General features: G+C 37.4%; 1 protein-coding gene across 1 annotated transcript in view; it reads left to right on the forward strand.

Moving 5' to 3' along the window:
- Positions 1–14,164, forward strand: part of snx33 (sorting nexin 33) — a 28,757-nt gene extending 14,593 nt beyond the window's left edge. The window contains exon 2 of the mRNA XM_047351530.1: positions 12,884–14,164. Coding sequence (XP_047207486.1) covers positions 12,884–13,137 — 254 coding nt within the window. The 3' untranslated portion in view covers positions 13,138–14,164. The remainder of the gene's footprint in view (positions 1–12,883) is intronic.
- The last annotated feature ends 320 nt before the right edge of the window (positions 14,165–14,484 follow it).

The raw sequence follows: 14,484 nt of genomic DNA on the forward strand, positions 1-14,484 counted from the left end.
AGAGGAAGACAGTAATATGGAGTCCTCACAGGAATCTGGCAAGTCACTGATGGAATACTCTTTTCACTGGTGTGAAAGTTCGTGTGGTTCTGTTTTCCATTGCTTCCCAATGTTGATGGGAGAAGGAAACACTTGTATCAAGACTGTCTTACCATTTGTGGTAGAAATAGGTCTGAAGACAAATCCTTCAGATGGCTAGAACAAGACGTAAACTGCAGCTGTCCTTTATGTTTATCTCATTAGCACCTAAACGCTCTAACCTTTAGCTTATTCAGCAGATTTTTGTCTTTCTTTTTCCCCCCTCATGGCTTTAAAGGCCTGCTTCATACTCTGGCAGAGATTTTTGAGTCCTTTCGACCCCACCGCACATTCTTGAAGCCAGTTTTTCCCCTCTTCTCTTTCCTTCTTAAGCTTTCCTCTTACTTTTAAGCTCTTTCACATATGATCGTGCATACTTCTGTTTTTTTTTTATCTTTGATTCTCTGCTGCTCTTCTTACCTGTAAGAATTCTTTTTAAGTTCAAGTTACTAAGACGATATCTTGTGACAACCAGTTTGTCTTTATGATGTACTGCAGCTTTATTAGAAGAAAGTCCCCTAAATCAGATAAATCAAACTGCTGAATGAAGATTGCTTGCTTAGAGACGTTTTGTAATGAGTTAAATCTGGGAGTTTCTTAAGACAGACTCAGTCATCACGGCATGTTAGAATGGGTGTACATATTTGAACCAGTTGGCTTATAAAATGAAAGTTATTCAAAGAAAGCGGTTTGCTATATTGTAAGCTCCTTCAATCCTCATCATTGAGTTTATTTGATACACCCTGCTTGTGCCGGTTTGGCTGATCCTTCAGAACTGACTTAATTTCTTGTGGTATGGATTCATGTCAGGAACATTTCCCAGAGATTTTGGTCCATTTTGACATAGTCATGTCAGGTCAGGTCAGGTAAGGTAAGGTAAGGTAAGGTAAGTTTATTTATATAGCGCCTTTCAGCAACGAGACACTCAAAGCGCTGTACATACAATTACAATACAATCACAAAGCAAATAAACACAGAAACAGACACAGAAAAACAAATCAAATGATAAAATCAAACAACAGAGGTAATTTAAAAAAGTAAAATAAAATAAAATGAACAGAATAGAATGATGGACAAGAAAATGAAAGGAAAATTGGACGGAAAACGCAACTAATCATGCCTAAATGGCACAGTCAAAGGCCATTCTAAACAAATACGTTTTTAATATTGATTTAAAGCAACTTAGGGTTTCGGTGCTTTTACAGTTTTCTGGCCGTTTATTCCAGATTAGTGGAGCATAAGAACTAAAAGCTGCTTCTCCATGTTTGGTTCTGGTTCTGGGTACGCAGAGAAGATTTGAGCGAGATGATCTGAGAGGTCTGGGTGGTTGATACACTGACAACAAGTCTGTAATGTATTTTGGTGCTAAGCCATTCAGTGATTTATAGACTAACAGAAGTATTTTAAAGTCTATTCTCTGAGCTACAGGGAGCCAGTGTAGGGACTTTAGAACCGGGGTGATGTGCTCCACTTTCTTAGTTCTAGTGAGGACGCGGGCAGCAGCGTTCTGGATCAACTGCAGCTGTCTGATCGACTTTTTAGGCAGACCTGTGAAGACACCGTTGCAGTAATCAATTCTACTAAAGATGAACGCATGAATTAGTAGCACATACAAGGTGCAAATCTTCCGTTCTACCACATCCCAAAGGGGCTCCATTGGATTCCGATCTCAGGCCTGAGATCAGAATCCAATAAAGTAGCCTGTGAGTGCAGCCGCGCAGGTTAGAGTGCAACTTCTAACCTTTTATTAATGACATAGACTGTGCCATTACACAATACTGTGGCCTTACATAATTCTTTGTGTGCCATGTAGGGCTGAAACAATCACAATAATCATGATTAATCGATTATTGAAATAATTGTCAACTAATTCAGTAATCGAAAAATTGTTAACTGTAGTGTTCAGACTCTGAAACAGTCCTTTTGCTGAAAGAACAACCCACTCAGAGCAGTAATTAAGCCAAAACTGTTTTGCATTTAAGCTGAAAATGACCTAAGCATTGTTCATGTGCAATTGCACATTGTAACACTGAACAAAATTAATTGTAGTTTTTTTTAATTTAATGACTTTATTATTAAAATGCCATGTTCAGAGCATTGAATTGAGTTTTTTTCTACAATACATTTAAATTGAGCAATAACTGTTTATTTTTTTGTTCAAAACGCTTGTTTATTGAGGTATGTTCAATTTCTTAATAGTATCTCTTTTTAGATTAATCAATTAATTGGAAAAGTGATTGCTAGATTAATCAATTACTAAAATAATCAATTACTAAAATAATCGATAGCCCTTGTGCCATGGGATTTTGACACATTTACATAATTATGGAAAATGTGAAAGCATTTATCAAATGGCATTCTTGAAACAGCTTATCAGAGTTTGTGTGAATGCTGATAATTTTTGAATCAAGCCCAACCAAAACCTCAGACTTAAAGACGAGAGGAAAACACATTCTTATGAGAGAAAAAACTCACCATGTTGCAGAATGCCGAACACAGCTAACTAACATTGTAAATAACACCCTTGCTAGAAGGAAGGGAAACTGTTCAAAGACACTTTCTTGGTTGTAGCTTGTCTCAAGGCCGGTAATCTGCTGATGTGTCACCATACTGGATTACCTCATGGTCTCCAGGACCTCCAGAACCATTTGAATGTATCTTAGTTGCAGCAAATCTGGAAAATTTCACTGTAAAGAAGTATGAAGGCATTTGTGATGCTACTCACTGTCACCACACACCAAACAGGTTTTCCCTTGTTGCTTTCCTAGACTATACAGGTCCTTCTAAAAAAATTAGCATATTGTGATAAAGTTCATTATTTTCCATAATGTCATGATGAAAATTTAACATTCATATATTTTAGATTCATTGCACACTAACTGAAATATTTCAGGTATTTTATTGTCTTAATACGGATGATTTTGGCATACAGCTCATGAAAACCCAAAATTCCTATCTCACAAAATTAGCATATCATTAAAAGGGTCTCTAAACGAGCTATGAACCTAATCATCTGAATCAACGAGTTAACTCTAAACACCTGCAAAAGATTCCTGAGGCCTTTAAAACTCCCAGCCTGGTTCATCACTCAAAACCCCAATCATGGGTAAGACTGCCGACCTGACTGCTGTCCAGAAGGCCACTATTGACACCCTCAAGCAAGAGGGTAAGACACAGAAAGAAATTTCTGAACGAATAGGCTGTTCCCAGAGTGCTGTATCAAGGCACCTCAGTGGGAAGTCTGTGGGAAGGAAAAAGTGTGGCAGAAAACGCTGCACAACGAGAAGAGGTGACCGGACCCTGAGGAAGATTGTGGAGAAGAGCCGATTCCAGACCTTGGGGGACCTGCGGAACCAGTGGACTGAGTCTGGAGTAGAAACATCCAGAGCCACCGTGCACAGGCGTGTGCAGGAAATGGGCTACAAGTGCCGCATTCCCCAGACCTGGGTTACAGAGAAGCAGCACTGGACTGTTGCTCAGTGGTCCAAAGTACTTTTTTCGGATGAAAGCAAATTCTGCATGTCATTCGGAAATCAAGGTGCCAGAGTCTGGAGGAAGACTGGGGAGAAGGAAATGCCAAAATGCCAGAAGTCCAGTGTCAAGTACCCACAGTCAGTGATGGTCTGGGGTACCGTGTCAGCTGCTGGTGTTGGTCCACTGTGTTTTATCAAGGGCAGGGTCAATGCAGCTAGCTATCAGGAGATTTTGGAGCACTTCATGCTTCCATCTGCTGAAAAGCTTTATGGAGATGAAGATTTCATTTTTCAGCATGGCCTGGCGCCTGCTCACAGTGCCAAAACCACTGGTAAATGGTTTACTGACCATGGTATCACTGTGCTCAATTGGCCTGCCAACTCTCCTGACTTGAACCCCATAGAGAATCTGTGGGATATTGTGAAGAGAACGTTGAGAGACTCAAGACCCAACACTCTGGATGAGCTAAAGGCCGCTATCGAAGCATCCTGGGCCTCCATAAGACCTCAGCAGTGCCACAGGCTGATTGCCTCCATGCCATGCCGCATTGAAGCAGTCATTTCTGCAAAAGGATTCCCGACCAAGTATTGAGTGCATAACTGTACATGATTATTTGAAGGTTGACGTTTTTTGTATTAAAAACACTTTTCTTTTATTGGTCGGATGAAATATGCTAATTTTGTGAGATAGGAATTTTGGGTTTTCATGAGCTGTATGCCAAAATCATCCGTATTAAGACAATAAAGGACCTGAAATATTTCAGTTAGTGTGCAATGAATCTAAAATATATGAATATTAAATTTTCATCATTACATTATAGAAAATAATGAACTTTATCACAATATGCTAATTTTTTGAGAAGGACCTGTAATATGTGGACTAGGATGTTTTTAACTCTCTCTGGAATTTCCCAGATACGAGAAGTATCTGCATCTCCATCATCAGTTTAACCTTCTTTTGGCGAAGCAAACACCAGGACTTTCATCAGTCTATCTGTAGCATAAAAGAATGCATGGCATGCCATGCTGTGCAATCATTTTAAGCTGGCATGACGCTTTGTGAGCATGTCTCAGAGAGTGCAATCAGAAAAAAATGACATCAAGACCCTGATGCTGTTTGTTTATAAGTTGCAATGTGGCTACTAAAGAGTCACATTGCTTGACATAATGTATTTTACGTTTGAACTGCAGACTGTAGAACGTATACCTTCCTCCCTCTCCTCTTTACCACCCTATATACACATTTTGGAGGTGTGTATGCTTTACCACTACTGGAATACCTGTTCAATGCAGAGCCAATTGCACACTGATCACTTTGTGCGAGAAGCCTGAGAATAGCACTTTTTTTGTTTGTGTGTGGAGAGAGGATTGTTTAATTTAGCTATGTAATATCCTTTTCAGTTACAACCAGTGTGCAAGCTAGCTGCATTTTTGAACTGCTGCTAAAAACTCTTCACACCTAAAAGTTTTTCTTTATTAAACCATTATTAAAAACCAATTTGAAATTGTTTGAGGGATTTCTTCAACGCCAAACAAGGCTCAGAACCTCTGAGGTGCCAGTTAGCTTAAAGCTAGCTTTAACACTGTTACAACTTGTTAGGCAATGTGTGATCATTTTGACTCATAATTAGCTATTATTTAGATTAGTATGATAACATTTCCTCTTTCCTTGTAGAACAAATATTTCCCCCTACATAATAGCAGGGAATTACAGCTTATAAAATGATTTACTTCACACTTTCATGCTATATTTGAACAAAAACGGAAATAAACGCAAACCAGATATTTTTATTTATCATACTGAACATGAAGCATTTAAAAAAAAAAACATTTTATTTTCTAGCACATATAAAAACACATTGTTGACCATTCTGAAATGGGAACACACATCGTTGGCATCTATTATTTTCAACTTGCACCAGCAGTGTTCGGCCAGGTGAACTCTCCCAGCAATCCTTCTTGGACCTGTTCTGTTCTGGATCCTCGACGCTTGTGATAAAACTAAGCACTTAAGTATCAGGAATTAGACTTATCATTTCTAAAAATCTATTAATTTGGCTTAATGTTTATATATCAGTGGCATAAAATGTAAACAATGCTGAAATATTTATTGTCTGTCATTATTATTATCAAGTTATGTGTGATCAAGGTTTCTCCCCAGTCAACATTGACTTATATTAGCCCTGGTCCACGGAGCACGCCACCTTGCATGTTTTACATGTTTGCCAGAATGAACACAACACCCTGTGTGTTTTTTGATGGTTGAATAACAGGCTTCTGCTGAACAGAATTACAAGCTGTTGAGGGAAATCATTGTTTTGAATACAGAAGTGGAAACATGTAAAACCCGCATATTAGCGTGCTCTGGAACGGTGGGGAAATCCCTTACAGAACACGCTTCTCTATAGGATATCATTGCATTTAAAAAAAAAATATCTGCCTTTTTGTCTTGCTTATTTGCGGAACAACAAAGAACAATATCTTATCAGTTTCCAGCGGTGCTTGACACAGACGTCAGCCTACGCTCCCACAGACATACACTCACTCAGAGCACTTTACTCATGGTCGGCAGTGTTTTGTGGCAACAAGCCTCATTTATACTCCCTTTCAAATGTTTACTTGTCTGTCCAATGAGAATAACAGTAATGTCAGCCCTTTCCATGTTTGAAGTGTTTGAAGCCAATTCCCAGACTAGTTTATTTTTTAAACACTCATAAGTCACTCTGGTTGTGCAAATTCAAAACGGCTTTTTCTTTTTTAGGTTTCTTGTAATTTTTCTAACCGTATGCGCCTTTTTCATCCCATGCAGTTGAACTTAAATATTAACAATGTGCAAAGCATTCCAAAAGTAATGACTGTGTCAGTCAACTGGATCACTAACCACAGAATATTATCTTTGAGTTGAAAATACAATGTTGTCATTTGTCAGATATTTCCCCCTCGGCTTCTGGGAGTTGGACAATATTAAAATGTAATTTCAAAATGACAGCTGTATGGTTATTATCTACTGGACGTGTAGCTTTGTTTCACATAGTATCTCACCACGGTTTTTCTACTTTCAGGCCTGCACTTGCACGCCCACATAGGTCACCCCTCTTGTCTTTAAATGCTTTCTTTTTAAAGATGCTAAACTTGCATTTGATTTAAAACTTTTATTTCTGAAAATCTTTATTGTCCTTGATTTAGTTCACAAATAAAAAAGGAGATTTTAAAAGAAACATTTTTAAAGTTGGCTTTCGCATGTATGCACAAAACTAAGTATGATTTTCATTTTGAAAAGTATTTTCCCAACCACTCAAACCGCTTTAGACTACATTAATAAACACATTAAAGAAGAATGTCCTAAAACAAAACATGAGCATGGTCATGTTATGATTCTGGGGTCAACAGACATGGTTTGTGCAGACATATCCAAACTTTTTCACATTTTGTCACTTTACCACAACAAACTTCAATGCATTTTAAGAGGCCTTTATGTGATAGACGCATCGGAAAAGAGTGATTTTATAAACTGGGGCCAGAAACCAAATAAAAGGGAGTTAAAACTGACACGCTTGTCCGGAGAGTGATGTGTGGTACCTCATGATCTTTAAGGAATCTGCTGTCTGAGGAGAAAAATAACAGTGACATAGGTCAATTGGAAATCAGCCACAGGGAATTGGAGGAAACGCTAAACTACAAGTGAACCACAATCACAGTCTGTGCTGTGAACAAACAGAAGGACTGTAAAGGGGACCCTTCGCTGCCAGATTTCATATTTGTGACAAACTGATAGACATAGATGTATAGAGAGCTTGCTAGTTGTTCTGCTGTGGCCTCTGGCCCAGAGAAGACTGTGGGAATCCCATAAATCACTCAGCCATATGATTTTGATCCTACTTAATCCCAAGCATTTTCCTTTTTTCCCACATATTCTCAAATACTTGAATGTCTTTTTTATTTATTCGAGGATTTTAAAAGTCCTACAAAAAAACTTGTGTTTATAGATTCTGTTCTGCTCAGACTGTAACATCAGCTGTAAGATATGGAAGCTCTCGAATACTTTCAATATAGAGGTTTGATCAGCATTGTCAGGTATGCAACAGACATTTCTGCTGCTAGTTTCAATAGCAAGGGCCCCTGATAATGCAATCAGTTATCATTAGCAACATAATTTTACATATGTCTGTTTTTTTCTAGTTCAGAGATGTGCTTCATGATAATATTAGAACATGAAGGGTTAGAGCTTGTCGATGATCTGCCAAAGCACAGAGACTAATGTATGCGGCCCAATCTGCGCAGTGGCAAGGGGCGAATTATACTGACAGTCGGATGGGTCGACTTTGTTTTCCATAATGTGAAAGCAGGCTTGCACAATAGATATCACTAGCAGATGTTTTGTTGTTTAAATGTTAATGTCTGCCATCCATTTAGATTATGAATCATATTCAGTCCAGCAATTCACAGGGTGTGAACCCCACATTAGTCTCTGTTGTCAGATGGCACCTATAAACTATTCTAGTCCATCACTGTCAGGAAAATGGACCCACGACATACAACAAGAGCAGGTTTGCTCAATAAACTACATCTAAAATGTCCCATCAACAGGACAAGTAAGAAGATTTTCCTCTCAAACAACATTTAGACCAATATATTCCTCACAAACAATCAAGCCTTGGTCCAGTCATTTTATCTGGGAATCTTTACTACAGTTCTCACAATTTCATACTTTCTGTTTGACTCCTATTACTTATATAAATAGATAATTTTATAGCATATTTATAAAGAATGTACTCCTCTAAATGCTAAAAAGGCTGGATTTGTTGTATATCTTATCTTTTGCAATAATGTAATACTTAAGTACAGTTTTGGTGTTCCCATTTTATTTTCGGGTGTTATGTTGCAGGGGATATAATGCCCAACTTATTTTTATGTAAAGGAAGCTTCTGATTGAAATTAATCTAACTGAAACCAAAATGAAGTAGTGACTAACAGTGTTAACATTTAGCAATTCCACAGGAAGTAATTGTTACCAACAATAAAATCTTTTGGTTGTCTTTGCTTTCTGATCATCCTAGCACATGTTCTCCGTGGCCTGCTAACAGGAAATACTGTTTAACAACCATTCACCTGGTAAACTCCTAAAAGACGGTCTTGAACTAGTTCCCAACTCCTTTGGGTGGAGAATACAGCCCTAAGGTTTGCATCTGATTGAAAATTTCTAATTTGATGGTCCAGTAAGTGAAATAGCTCTTTATACAGCGTTAATAGCATTCCACTGCTTCATGTTATTTTTCCATTATGTCCTTGTCTCGTAAATATTTGCTTTTCATATTAAAGGATTAACTGGCTATCTGGGCTAGAAATTTCAAGGATTTTTGTCCACCCCCAAGTTGTCAGATAATTATTGGCCAAATTATTCAGAAAGTAGGTCATGCCATAAGTTTAACTTTCAGTTTCAACCCTCCCACATCCCAAGGTGAGTATTGCCTCTGCAACTGCATAGTTTGATATTATTCGCTGTTACTGTTGGATCATTGCATTATTCTGGTGGAGCTGCGGGGTTTATGGCAGAATTTTTGACAGTCCAAAAAATGTGTATCAGGCTGGCTTAGCTTCTTATTAAATTGTGAATGCTAAAGTGTCAAATGTGAAGAAAAGCAATGTGAGATAATTATTTCCTTATAGTGTCATGTCTTCCAAAGCTATGAAAACAAAAGGCGGATACACATTTTGATGAGGTTATTAGAACAGTTAGCATTCGCTTCAGAAACATTGCAATTAGTAGTAAAACCTAAAGAAAACCTAAGAAAGAATCTGTTTAAAATCTGTTTCATTGCTTTGGATCAACTTTGATTGTGGCTCATAAGCATTACCATCAGCTGAATGGTTCATTTTACAGCAGATTTCCTTGACAGTAATGGGAAGTCAAAATAACAGCAAGGTCAGGGGGTTCTGAAATGCTCATACAACATTTAACCTACTGATTGAGTTTTTTGTAAATGCTTGAAGACAAGTAACATGGAAATGTTACAATACCTATAAATGCAACTATATTTATTATTTTTATGCTATGGTAATTTAAATAACATTTTTAAATATAAATAAAATTTTCATGAAATATGGAAAGTGTATAAAACCAAATGTGGCCTAATAGGTTTTGCCATATTGTCAACCCATCATCTGGGTACATGTTTGAGCTCATGTCAATAAATACTGAATTGTTTGTTTTACGGTAATCATCAGTCATTCATAGCCATAGCATCTAAAGGGGTTTTCCGTCACATGTTTGTAATGTGGCATTTGTAGTTGAAAACATTTTTATTTGGAGTGTAAAGAAGTTGTTTAAAACTCCTTACAGTAAAACGGATAATGTTCAGCCTGCAATGTAAAAGAGGAAGAAATTCAGGACCTAATTTTGAAGTCAGGCCTAAATTCTAGATGCACCAGAAAAATAACTGGCTTTAGTTCAGCTTCAGAGCTTTAGTTCTATGCTTTTCCCTCGCCTTGTTTTCCCATCCACCCCTGTTGAGTGCTAATATTCATCCAGCACACGCCCATAAATCTTTTACATGTTGAACAGTGTGGTATCTTGTCTGGTTTGGCAAGATAAACAAATCTAGTAACTTTCCATCCCACTTGATCTGCTTCATGGAGCATTTGTTTATTGGACTTTTAATAAGCAGATAACCGTTGCAAGGAAGAAATTGTTGGTTTGATCAAATGACATTTAGCTGCAGGGGTTTGGGACATCAAGCCTCCTTCTTGCGTAATTCTCTACTTTTCTATTATATTCTCATTCTGGAGTGCTTTTCTTTTATGTTCCGCAGACATCCTCTCTGTTCAATTTAATTCTCCTCTCATGTGGAAGGCAGAATCCATGAATCTAGGTCAACGCCACAGACTGCAGTCCGCACACCTCCTCCTCTACTGGAATAGGCTGCAAGTTCTGTTCATGCTTTCCCACACTTGTGCCAGGCATTCCATACAAAATGTAGTGACTTTACAGATTCAGCTTGCGGATGAGCGGGACGAGATCATTTAAAACAGGACTCTGAGCTTATACAGACCAGTACTGCTAGCTCGGCAGAGTTCGATTGAGAGAAGTAGATGTAAATTTTAATTGTGTTTCCAAATCAGATTATGTGGAACTAGGACAGACTCTCTAATCTGTAAAGCATCATGGCGACATGCCATTGGGCTGCCATGTTCTGCACAAGGAAAGTGATTTCATCGCAGTGTGGGTGGATGTGGTTTAAACTTGTCCTCATCCCACTGAAACAAGATGTTTGGTATGCAGTAAAACGAGAAGAGATCTTGTGTTTGCTGTTCTACCTATAAAAGTGGAAAGTTACAGCATTTGTCTATAGCTAGGGATAGACATATTTAACATCAGGATTAAACTTTGGTGTTTTTATCATTAACTACACAACACATGTGGACCCACCCATTGTGAAATAAAAAGTTAGGGCTGTTTTAGAATAGATTTAACCCATCACATTTAAAAAAAATTTCTGCTGTTTTCATTGAATCATAAATTTCCAGCTGCAGCAGTTAGATTTTGCATTAAGAAGCAGCTCAGACAAAAACAAACTTAATTTCCATATGTTAACCAAATTGTTTTAGAATTATTACTCGTTTCACAGGGTCAGGGTGAGTTAAATAGCAGGAAGCTTTCTGGGATGTACTTAAGTTTTCAGAAGCTCCTCACATTTTTGTTTATTAAATAATTACATATTGGAATTTGTGTTGGGTAGTGTTTGTACACCTATGGCTAAATTAAAATAATTTTTGTGAAGTTTCGTGAGTTTTGTGAAAGCCAAATTTGTGCACTTTAGGGGCAAATGGGACTGAGTAGGAATAGTAGTGACATTGGAATAGGAACCCTACCTTGCGTGGTCAGTAGTGGTGCGTGTGACTAGAAAAGGAAATTTACACCATTTATTTTTGTTTTGACATGGTTATATTAGAAGACTTGCTTTTCCACTGTGATAGATAAGTTGAGTGAATAATCTAATTTTCCCTCGTACATTTGAGCTTTTTGCCTCTTTAGCATGCTAGCTAACCTTAGTTTTGTATCCTCAATACCAAATTATTCCCCTGAGAAACATGTTGCTGAAAAAATTTAAACTGATGGTTTCTTTCTGTTCAAACAGTGTGTTAACATGAAAAGTAAAAAGCTGACCACATCTAGACATTCTAGGATGTCTAAATGTGGCTGAAAAGTTGCTACATTGGATCAAATGGCTAACAAAGCTTGACTTTCAGCAGTTTGGCTATGCTAAATTTGTCTAAAAAAAGTCAAATTTTTAAACATATTTTCTGGGCTTATTATGTACAAAGACTTGAAATACAGAATAAAAAGATTTACATGGATATCCAGCGTTTGCAGGGATTATCCTAGCTATAAATTTAGATTTTTTAGCTCTCTACCGAGAAATATTTCAAAAACTGCATCTGAACTATCTATATGTTACTTGATGTGAGTTAGTCATATTGTAGAAAATATAGACTTTTCTCATTTGTTATAAAGTGCTTACAAAACTCTATTGTTATGATATGTTAATTGAAAAATCAGTGCATTAAGTGTGAAATGAAAGAAAAATTTTAAATGGGTTCATATGTTCATACAAATAAAGGAAAAATATAAATGCATATTAATCTTTTTCTCAAATGAGAATATGACAGTATAGTGTGAATATTTTTTTAGTCTCCTGAGTCAATACTTTGCAGAGCTACGTTTTGTTGAAAATGCAGATTCATGTCCTGCAGGATATGTTTCTACAACCTTTGCACATCTAGAATCTGAAAGTTTTTCCCATTTTTCTTTGCAAAATGGCCCAGGCTGTGATTGGATGGAGAGCATTTATGCACAACAATTTTCTCGTCTTACCACAGATTCTCAGTCCCGTAACAGGCCTTGAGTTGGGATGAGTATGTTTTGTTCTGACCATTCCATTGCAGCTTTGGCTGTGTTTGTTGTGCTATTTTGACTGCTTGAAGGTAAACCTCCAGCCCAGGCTGAAGCCTTTTGCAGCCTCTAACAGGTTTTCTTCCAAGATTGGCTTGCATTTAGCTCCATCCATCTTCACCTCAAGTCTGAAAGCATCCCTACAGCGGATATAGCAGAATAAAAAGAATCCTAAAACGGATATTGTGTCATAAATTATTATTCCCCTATGCCACAACAGGATACATGTGTTTATCAGAAAAAAAATACCTAGTGCTCTAATTTATTTTAGCTGAGCCTTTATTCTTTGATGCTGTTTTTCATCTTGACAAACGGTCACTGTGAAATAGCTCATTTTACTAAAGTAAAAATGGGATTTTGTGTGTCTTGTATCTTGATGTAGGTGCTTTTGCCAAAGTGAAGGAGAGCCAGCGGATGAGTGACGAAGGGAAGATGGACCAAGATGAAGCAGATGGCATTAGGAAGCGCTGCCGGACTGTGGGGTTTGCCCTCCAAGCAGAAATGAGCCACTTCCATCAGCAGCGAGAGGTGGACTTCAAAGACATGATGCAAGCCTACCTCAGGGAGCAGATAGCATTTTACCAGCGTGTTGTCCAGCAACTGGAGCGCACCCTGCGCATGTATGATGGCCTTTAAAGACACCAAATTGACCCCAGGGTCCAGATGCCAAAACGCAAAGAAACAAACAAAAACAATACATTTTGACTTTTTTTTTATCAGGGTTGGAAATTGAAAAGAAGAACCAGTAGTTACTGAAGAGATGTACAAAGCCAGTCATTCCTTCACTTTGATGGATTCAAAGAAATGTTTTTTAAGACCTACTGTATGTTTTATATCTAAAGTACACTTCAAATAGGCAAAGTCAGTATATTTTACATAATTTAAGTGGTTTATAACATTAAAAATTAAAGTACAGGTTGCACATCATACAGGTTCAGTAGGGTAACACATTAAATAAAGCCATAAAACGGGTCCTGTGTGTTTCCCTATATCTTAAACATCATGTTGAGTTTTTCTCGGATGAGTTCTGGCTGTATCTTAAGTACAATAATCTTAAACGAAATGGCAAAATAAAACAACAGCACATTTTTACATTGGCCAATTAAATTATCTAGATTTCACTTATTCTATTCAAACACTGCTCAGTAAAGAGGAATGTTACTTTAATTTGCTGAGAGCATATTCTGCTCAGGTGTTCGCTGCTTTAACCTTCATGTCAGTTGTTGCAAATCACAAACGCCTTGGCACGTATTGGGACTACTAAGTTTGGTTTGGGGAAGTAGTTTTCTTGCAGTTTGTGCCTTTAGGGAAACTTTGCATTCTTATGGAATATTTTGTATGTTTACCGTTTCTTCTTGTGTGCTGCAGGGGGAACTCTTGGTGTGAGCTTAGTGTTGGGAAAAGTTTGCACATGTCTTTGTAATGGTCATAGTTATGGGTTTCTTTTATGTTGTGTGGCTGAAGTCTTAAGATGTCTTGAAAGCTGTGCTTAACTCCCTGTTACATAGCGGAGAAACAGAAATGTATAACTTTATATGTAGCAGCAATTTGAAAATATGTCATGGAAAGGGTGTGTGTGAAAGGACACACACTTCCTTGTTATGTGCTGGATGAAAGGAATGATGGCGCTATCATGTCTGTCCATTAAAGAGATCATACTATAGCTTGTGTGTTTTCTGTCTTAAACTTTAATGTGTAATATCACTTTGTTACACATTTAAAATGTCTGCAGAGAGACAGATCATTACAAAGAGTTACTCTCCTACAAAAGACTTCTGAACTGCTTTAAATGCCTTATTTACATAAATGTCTTTCAGCTCTAATAGATTAGTGCATGCTGGCATAGTTGCACAATTCAAGCGATGAAATAAAGTGTTTAACATGAACAAATTAATGTTAATTTTTCAAAATCCTGAAAATAAACCCAAGGTAGCTTGTTTTGTCTTAATAACAAGAGATACCAAAAGTATTGACTTCACACAG

This window comes from Girardinichthys multiradiatus, chromosome 2 (assembly GCF_021462225.1).
Source record: "Girardinichthys multiradiatus isolate DD_20200921_A chromosome 2, DD_fGirMul_XY1, whole genome shotgun sequence".
NCBI lineage: Eukaryota > Metazoa > Chordata > Actinopteri > Cyprinodontiformes > Goodeidae > Girardinichthys > Girardinichthys multiradiatus.